The sequence below is a fragment of the Neolamprologus brichardi genome, chromosome 3, assembly GCF_056152115.1.
Source record: "Neolamprologus brichardi isolate AB-2024 chromosome 3, ASM5615211v1, whole genome shotgun sequence".
Classification (NCBI taxonomy): domain Eukaryota; kingdom Metazoa; phylum Chordata; class Actinopteri; order Cichliformes; family Cichlidae; genus Neolamprologus; species Neolamprologus brichardi.
Window position 1 is genome coordinate 27,415,067 of NC_142106.1, and position 9,921 is coordinate 27,424,987.

A 9,921-nucleotide genomic window follows, 5' to 3' on the forward strand; every position below is an offset into this window, starting at 1 on the left:
CGGGACCTTGTGAATCGGATTTGAATCGATTCTAAAAATCATTAACGATACCCAGCCCTGGATTAACCCACTGAGGTCTGAAATTTTGACTCCTTTTGAGTTTACGTTTGTATTTCACCCTCAAATTGTTTAATTTTATTTTTTTTCCTCTTGCCTTGTTTGGTATCTTTTCAGCTCAACTGAATTTAGTTGTTTTTTACTGACATACTGCATTAGTATTACTGATCTGAAATCACACAAAGAGTAAATTTTTATAACTTGAAATGCAAATATAAAATGTACATTTTGTAAACATATACAACTATTTATCTAAAAATGCAGCCAATACACCTGCCGTTTTTTTCATTTTGTACAACCATTTAAAAATATTACTAAAACTAAAATGAAAGAACAATCAGGTGTCGCAATTAGATGCCGCCCAAATGATGTGTGCCAGTAAAAAAAAAGTTTTTCCACCAAAAGACAGAACAGCACAGGGATAAACCTGCAGGCCTGACAACAGGTGGTGTATCACTCCGCTGGTTTTCTACTTAGTGACAGTGTTTACGTTGCAAATGTGCCTCTGTGACATTCATTAGTGCCCTCACTGACACACAAAACAAAACAACGACTACACAACACACTAAGTATACACTCCACACTAAACGTTACAAATCTCTCTCTCTGTCTTGCTGCCGTTACCGTCACCCCCAAAACTCTCCCTCTTTCTAAACAATCAAATCCCACATGTTGACTTTTTAAAAAATTGGTCGACATGGTGCATTTTTCCACCGATAGGAAAGAAGTGTCTTTTTTCCTTTCTTTACTGTTTTCGCGCTGTCTTTACAAAACGCTTAAAACACACACACACAAAAACGTGACGACAGTATTTAGAAAAAAGCGTGGCTTATATATATATTATCATAACTCTGGATTTACTGGCCTGTAATTAAAATTTAAAAACTTTGAAGTCCGAACTTTCAATGTGGGCCGAAATAGTCAGCGTGGCTGCAGCTTGTTGCAATGTCAGCTTACATCAGTCATGTGATTTGGAGGTGCAGCCTGTCGGTGGACCACAGAGGGTTAATAACACTCACCTTCCTTCCATTTCCAGAGTTTAACATCCATCCACCTGTGTAAAAAGGAAAATTCCCGTGGTGTTGTTCAAAATGTGCTCTGGCACAATCATAAACATCGGTTGCTACTGAAAACAAGAAAAAAGCCGGTCCTACTATTTGTAAATGGTGGAGGGGGGGGAACACTATGCAATATATTCATTTTTAGTGTGGCAAGGGATCATTTTAGGGTGGCACTTGCCACCCTTCTAGATCCACCCCTGAGTGCAGATGCTACATTATTTTCGGGGAGGGGCTACTAATGCTGGTATATCAATGCAGGAAGTGTGAACACACTAAAAATCCATAAAACTCAATTTTCAACTAGTTTTTGTTCGAGTTCTTTCTTATAGGTTTATTGCATATTCAACAAGAGCCCCATTTAAAAAGATCTCTACTATTTGAGCGGCTATTTTGTACCTGAAGCTTCTTTTAACATAAGCAGCTCACTATAATAGACTCAGACGCTCATTTGTTTCCCTGAATCGCTTCCTGTTGGCCTTCGTACATGTTTCACTGCACTTATTTACACACTTTCTTTCTCTACTGAAAAAACACACACAGCACCAGGTCAAGGTCTCATCTCTTTGCCCAAGTGTTCTCCTTTTACTTCATTCATCGTTTAATGAATACAGTGAGAGACAAATAAATACAGACAGAACAGTGGTAAAAAGGAGGAGGAGGAGGAGATGGGTGAGTGTGGAAGGTCAAAGGACGGAGGAGGAGCAGTGGTGGGTGTGAAGCAGGACTACAGTCCAAACTAACTTTATTGTGTTGTTTGTCTCCTGTGGAGATGATGGTTTTCCTACGAGCTGTATTCTACTCACAGCGTGGTTTTAGAAACTTAAAGTCCTGCATGTGAATGTTGCTGAAGGAGGAGCAAAAAAGAATAACTAAAAAACAGGAGAATCTGGTCAGTAAGGAGGGAAAATGCAAAGAGAAGATGATGTGAGAGAGCCCTCGCTCACAATCTGCCAAAAACAATCAAATAAAATGACAAGAACATACTCAAATCTTTAAAAAGAATACAAAAATTGCCTCGTTGCTTTTGTTAGTTTTTACTTGAAAAAATACTTTAAAAAGTAACAAATCAACAGAAAACAGTACTGGTGGAAGTTGGAGGCTGGCAGCATAGAGGGCACGCTGGAAATCAACTTCAAGCCGCAGCTCGAGGAAAGATTTCCAACACCCCCTCTACGCGCCGAGCTCCGGGGTGAACATACACGTGAGTCTGGGGGACGGGGTTTGTTTTTTTTAAAGTTTTTTTTTCTTTTTAGTACTGACTAAGGAGAGATATTTAGCAGAAGGTGGTGTGGACGCCGTCCCGTCGATATTAAGACTTGTCTGCTGATTTGAGGAGGTTTTCTTTGCTCCTTCTCTTCACGTCCCAGTTGTAGACTCGTGCCATATCTGGAGGGAGCAGTGAGTTAAGGAGCAACAGAGGTCTCGTCTGGATTGATGTTTTGATCTGGAGTCGTGAAATAGTTTACCAACATTACAAAACATTGTCACCCTTACCTGCTGTGTCTGGTCGACTGTAAACTGAGGAGATGAGAGGTACATCTTGCCCTCATTCGACTTCATGTAATTATTACCTCTTGGTTGGTTGCTCATTTTGAACAATATTATTTTGTAATATTTATCGCAGGCGTCCTCTATAACGGCGTTTAACTCCCACTCTATGAACTGTGGCTGATTGCCTTTGGCGAAGTCTGCAGAGATGCAGATCTAAACGTCTGTCGGCCGTGCACTTTACAGTGCAACATCAGGAACATCCAGACGCACAGACTCACTATGATTGTGTCTCAGAGGCTGTGACTCTGGGACTGGCCCAGCACCAAACAGGGTTTTCTATCACTACAAGTAGCAGTAAACAGTCATGTTGTACACTTCTGTTAGACCTCGAATAACCGGATACATTTTTTTGGTCTGACTCGCACAGCTGGAGCTTCCAGTCACACTCATGAGCTGATGATCTACCTTCAAGCGTACTGAAGGTCATAACCAGAGACCCAGCTCTCATCATCCTCTCATTAAAGTTTGATAGAGAAATCAGTGAACCCAGTGAAGTGATGCTGGTGACCAGCAGGGACTTCCAGGGAGCGATTCATATGGGTTTACTCCCTTAAAGGATCATCTTGAAGGTTATTTTCAGTTTTTAATGGGCAAAACTGCCGTTTATCATCTATCATGGTCCACTTCATGCTGTGTTTCTTATCAACCAATATTTCTTTTCTTTTTTTAAATCATTGGTTTATCACTCAAACAAGTTACTCAATGAATCGTCTGGTCTAAAAAACACCGGAGAGCAGTGACTCATGCCTGAGCAGCCTAAGCTGTTTATTAAATTATCTTTGCAGCTCTGGTGATTACCTCTGGGTTTATTTGTTACATTCAGTCTTAAGTCTGGACATTATTTTTTAAGTGAAAGCTGACAGAGGCAACTTACTTTCACTTTATGGTGAATGCACCTCAAGAATCGATGCTTTTTCTTCTAAACAGTGAATCATTTATACTCATTAAGTCATTTCCAAATAACAACTGAAATCCTGTGTGTAATAAGCTGCACTGAAACAACACCAGCAGTACTGTGTGAGGTCATGCCCTCCACTCACACAAATGGAAAACCAGTAGTTTGGCCACTAGATGTCGCCATTTTTAACTGAAAAAGTGAACCATATTTGCTTCAGAGAGCTTTGTCAGTGCCATCAGTGGTGTAACCTCCGCCTGGGCGGGCTACGCTGCGGAAGGATACTGACTTCAGTGGTGGTGAACTGGTCTCGCAGGAAGTCCAGATCCTCCTCGAGCGTCTCCAGGTTGCGAGACGCCGTGGAGAGGTTCTTCTCTAGCAGAGCCTGCGCTTCATCGATGTCGTACTCTAACATGACGTTTGCCTGTGAGGAGAAAACGTCAGGGTGGAAAAAAAGGGAAACGCTGAGCTTCATCTAATTAACACTTCTATGAATAAGGTCCACAAGACAGACATTTTTGATTCATTACTTTTTGGCTTTATCCTTGAAATAAAATCCTCACTGAGAATACTTACCCCTAACCATAGGCAGACTTTTTCAGTGGGTGGCACTGACGCCTTGCAGTAAACATTGTCAGCCAACAGGAAGTGTGTCTCCATTGGCTCTGTGGTTTCCTGAAGGAAAGCAAACCTGGTTAAAGGTGCTTCATTATCAGTTTCTCTGCCACACATTTTAACTTTGGCCGACCTTCAAGCATCACCACCGCTTTGAACTCGACAATCTCACAGTTAAATGAAGAAGTCTCTGTGGTTTAGTCAGACAAACATGAAAAGATTTAGTTATTTCTGTGTTATTTACATATTTGACAAGTGGCCTGACTGATAATGTGATAAAATATTAAGTTATTGGCTCATTATTTAACCAAGTGTAATAAAATATGTGCAGATTGGTCCTTTTAAAAAAACTATTATTTTTTTAACAAGATACATTTTTATACACTGAATTACATAATTTCTGAACTGATGAAGTTGTGTTTTAAAGAGCTAAGAGTTTGGCTTTGAAATGTACATAATCAATACCATGTTGGATCATTTGTAAACAGTAGAGCTGATGTGTGATGTAAGGATGTAAAGTGCAGTATGATTGCTTCAATGTTTAGTTTAACAATAATTAAAGTAACTTAACCGTGTAATATTTCCAGCAGCTGCACAACACTGTCACACAGTAAAGCTAAAAATACTTTCTACATGGGACTTTTTGACTTGGATCAAGCGTTTTCACCAGCTGCTTAAAGCTCTGCTTTTCCACAAAGTTACAACATCAGTCATTTCCAGCCACTGCTTCCTCTGCCTTTTTCATATGGAGAGCAGTTAGCAACACTTGGTTGAGCCATTTGTTTATATATAGTATCTCCTTCTTTGTAACATGTCTGTACTCAATAGTATGATTTTGCATGAAGTGATGAAACATGTTTGTGGTTTCCACCTTTAGCAGGGACAGTTTTCTTGCGTACTCTGCACAGTATTGTGCTTTGTTTGAGGTTTCCAAAATTTTGTTGTACATATACAATAAAGGGCTATTCTATTTTATTCTATTGTTGAAGTAGATCTTTTTAAAATGTATATATGCTGACACTCAGTTCTCGTTTTCACTAGGGGACTTAAAAGCATTGCGTTGCTATAGCAATGATATCCTAGGATAATATTTTTGTATTGCATAAAAATCTATACTGTTGTTATCATGGACGATATGATGCGCCTCTGTAGATGATGGCATTTCGTCTGTCACGGCTTGAATTGTGTGTTGGTATTAAATGTACAGCCCTTAAATGGATACAGTCACATCTGCAAGACGGGAGTTTCCTCTGCGTCCACACTTAGTTGTCGGGTACCTCAGGGTTCTGTGCTGGGGCCCATTATCTTCTTTCATTTCCACATCGCTATTCATTGCTTTGCAGATAACCTACAGCTATGTAGGTCATCGCCTATACAAACCAGCAGCTACGCTTCTATTCAGGCACTGGTGAACTGTCTCAGAGATATACAATCGTGGTTGGAGAGAAACTTCATTAATCTGAACAAAAGCGAAACAGAAATTATTGTAATTGGACAGTCCAACCTGTTAGATGGGTATGACAGTGCCATTGGTCTCTTAACCTCTAACCTGTAAGGAAACCTTGGTGTGATATTTGACATTTCTATTACCTCTCGTCTAGACTGTTATAACTCTTACATGTTAGCTCTGATCAAACAAGCTGTACAAAATGCAGCAGGTCACTTTGACCGATCACATTACACCTGTACTGGCTGCCTTAAACCGGCTTCCAGTCGATTTCAGTATCCAGTTGTTTTAAGAGTCTCAGTGGATACAGAACTTTTAGCTGCCCATCATTTTTAAAAACCTATTTGTTCTCACTTGCTTTTGGGTCTAGTTGAGCAGAGTACTCTGTCTTTAATCATGCAAATGCAGTCTAATTTACTTGTTTTAGATTTTTTTGTCTATACTTATTGTGGATTTTGCGACTGTTGTATACAGTGTACATTTTGTATAAATTGTACAGCACTTTGGTCAACTGAGGTTGTTTAAAATGTGCAACAGAAATAACCTTTGACCTGACAGGCATCTCTATAAATGAATTCAAACCATTATTTGTTTGATTCACTTAACATCAAGTCAAATTACAACAGGCTCAACACATAATTACACTGGTGTCACACAATGGTAACATTTTAAAGTTGGTTCACAACAACCGTACGCACCTTCTTCTTCTGCATGTGTCGTAGGATTTCTAGCGTTTGTCTGATTTGAGGGATCTGGTTTTTCAACCTGCAAGCAAAGAGATGTGATTTGGATGTTATTATGAAGCATGTGTGGTGTGTGTCCTTATTCTTCTAAATTCTGCTGATGCTCTCCATTAAATAGCTCACTAAATGTCTTTAATATCTGTCCAAATCTTTGATTATCACTCAGAAATTATGTCCACCAGCTGATGATGTCCCATATTAACACCAAACTCTAATGACCTCTGTCAAACTCTGTATAAGCCAATAACAACAAGGTTAAGTGTTCCTTCACTGGTGTCACCTGAGTTTCTTCTGAGACAGGTTGAGCTCCATGTATTTATATTTCTGGTACTGTTCGTCCAGCCTCCTCAGCACCGCGTCCGCCGTCTCATTGCCGGGTTGCTTCATAAAAGAGTCGACATCCTCCTGAAAATCCAGGCAAGAGAGAAAGAAAGCATTAAGCAAGATTAACTAACAATGAACTAAACAATAACAATAAACCAGAAAGCAAACAGTTGAGCTGGTTTAGGCATCAGATTGGGATGCCTCATGAGAGCGAGGTGATTTGGGCACCAGGACACTGGAGAGATTATGTACTACCTCAATTCCAAAAGAGTTAGGATGAGGGCGACAATAGTGGTACTAGAAAGAAAGTTTTCCAACTAATTAGGTTCACTGGCAACAGGTCAGTCACAAGATTCGGTATAAAAGAAGCATTTTGGAGAGGCAGATTTCCTCAGGGTTAAATACAGGCAGAGGCTCAACAGTCTACAAATTGCAGAATCATTTCAGAATAAATTTTTCGAACGGCATCTTCGTGCCACGTTTTCAGTAAGTTAATGTTAAGAAACTTATGAAGTCAACTCTTCTGTAACAAAAACCATTGTACGTTATGGAATAGCTGGTGATTTGGACGTCAATGAGGACAAATAAAAGGCAACTACAGAAAGAACAACATTATAACTTTAGAAATTACTTTATTACACTATCAAGATGTTTAATAATTGGGCCCCATGTATCTTAAAGATCTCATAGCACCATGTCTTTCAAATTAAAGGCCTCTTAGACTCTTACTGGTCAGAAACACTTTGTTTCTTGACAAGGCTTTTATTGTCAAAGATCTGTTGGGACTTGCAACAGCTCAAACTGCTTCCACCATAAAAATCTGAAACAGACACATTTTAAAATCACATTTATAATATCTGTGAATCTGATGTTCAGCTTTTGATAGCCGGTTAGAAATGTACATGTGCTCCTTACAGGTGAGTGAGGGATAGAGGGAGCAGAAACGGAGAGATTACACATCCAGGAAGCAAAGCTGGACGTGGTGGCTGACAGGTGGAGATGGAGACTGTACATTGAACTGCACTGTGCTCTGACATGCACATGCATGTAGGTATATGTGTGACTGATACTTTACCAGACAACCACACCTCAACCTGTAAGCGACAGACCAACTCTAGTTTTAATTGTCTGTATTTGCTCAGCAAAGGCCAAAGGACATACATGAGTGAAGATTAGCAGTGAAATAAGTGATGAATTACTGAAAACTAATCACCTAAGTTGCTTCTCAGTAAATGAAGATCAATATTTTCTAGTTTCGGTGGAGCTTTGAACTGCTGATCTCATGAAACAAACACATTGAAGACACGGCAGTGGGCCCTGTGATATAATGCCCATCCTAAAGGAGAAAAATAACCTGCAGATCACGTGACGCTTAACTTTCTGCTGTATTTGCAACTGTCAGGAGACAGGACACCTGAGAGCAGTAGCTCATACATGTTCGGACGTATTCACTATACACTTTAAATCTAAATGTGCTCATCTTACTGCCTGATTATGCACGGATGAGGCTAATGTCACCAAAGCAGCCTCCAGTTAGACTGAATGAACTGACCTAAAGCCTAAAGAGGAAACGAGGCATAGTGACAATAATGCAGTGATGTCCATAGATGGAAACGAGCTGCCGCCCAGCCTGCACACACAGCAGGATTATCTGTTAGCTTAGCTGTTAGCCAGCATGCTGCACCCGCACACCGGAAGCTACAGCTACAAGTGTTTCTTCAGCGGAGTAATAACAAGTCAAACCAGCGACTCAGCGAGAAATGTCCGGGTTTACCCACCACAAAAACCGCTTCTGGGATACCGAGGTGCTTTCTCTTTGTCGCCCCTACGGCATTGCTGTTGTCTATGATCGCTGCCATCTTGGAGAGAGGATACTCCTTCCTTCCTGACGTACGAGCATGCGTACAACCGTCTTAAGCGGGGAAACAAGACTCTGTTGCTTCTAGTGGTCGCAGGCTGCAACTGGAGTAACACAAAAGGCTCACCGAGTATTTTTGAATCAAGAACCTTTTATTCTCACACATAATAATGATACATTATTGATGATTTATAATAGTGTTAGTAACATGTCTACAGCATTCAAGACACATATAAATTCAGCCAACTAAACAAAACATAATTACAGTACTGTGAAAAAAGTGTAGTCATCCCTCATTTCTCTATATATTACTTCCAAGGAAACAGACTTTCTTGTAATTTTTAAAGTGCTCTTGAGCAACAGTTTTCCAGGCTTTCTGAGTTATTCTCTGGAAATGGGCTGCTTTTTCATTTATTTTCAATCCAGCCCTTCAACCAGACCATTTCCAGTGGAATGCTTTTGATTTTTGTTTTTTATTTGATAAGCCACATAACACTGGTATGAATTATTCAAGCAAAAATGCATCTATATATAGAGTTTTTCACGTTTTAATTAAATGATTCTATCTTTCATTTCTCGCACAAAATATAAAAAAGAAGGGATGGCCAAAGACTTTTGCGCAGTAATGCAAATCTCAGAACACTCATGAAATAAAACCACGGAAAAGGGAAGAGTAGGTTAACTCAAGAGATCATGCAATGTAAATTCATTATGCAATAAAACCAAGAATTAAAAAGAAATGCTTTTTTCACTAACATAGACAAAAATATTTGAAGCTTCAGTCAGTAGCGGTCCTAGCCTGTTTGGCGCCCTGGGCAAACACCCCCTCTGGCGCCCCCCCCCCCCCCCCCCCCCCCTCCTAACACACGAAGAGAGCGACGAAGTATGCATTGTATGCAAACGTTGTATGCAAACGGCTACTAAACAGACATCATAATTCGTCATACAATGAGAACAGGACAAATCAACAATTGACACTGACTAATTAATATTATATTATTGTATATATTGTTTGGAGTTTAGTCTGTTACTGTTACTATTTTTACCATTTCTTCTTGGAGGAACTGTAACCCACATAATTTCCTTAGGGATTAAGAAAGTATCCTGATTCTTAATGTTTTAGGATACAAACCTGCCATTATCCAATGACACATCTGCTTACCTGTATCTTTTGCTCGTTTCTCCTTGTAGGAGTCATAATTAAATGTATTGAATTTTAATGATCACTCAGTTTTCATTTGTTTGGTTGCTATGGTGATGTGTAACGGGAGTCACGTGGGTGCTAGCGGCGACATTAAGAGGGCGTTGTCAGTCTGTCTTTCACTGGTTTGATTTTGACAGAGAGGAGGGCTGGGTAGCCGTAGTTTTTG

General features: G+C 39.9%; 1 protein-coding gene across 1 annotated transcript; it reads right to left on the minus strand.

Annotated features, from left to right (window-relative positions):
* Positions 1-1,665: 1,665 nt before the first annotated feature.
* vbp1 (von Hippel-Lindau binding protein 1) lies at positions 1,666-8,596 on the minus strand. Its single transcript, XM_006807057.3, has 6 exons — positions 8,472-8,596; positions 6,650-6,774; positions 6,325-6,391; positions 4,141-4,239; positions 3,850-3,988; positions 1,666-2,504 (listed from the first exon to the last, which is right to left on the minus strand). The coding sequence occupies exons 1-6, from the start codon at positions 8,550-8,552 to the stop codon at positions 2,428-2,430; spliced, it is 588 nt and encodes a 195-aa protein (XP_006807120.1). The 5' UTR covers positions 8,553-8,596; the 3' UTR covers positions 1,666-2,427.
* Positions 8,597-9,921: the final 1,325 nt, after the last annotated feature.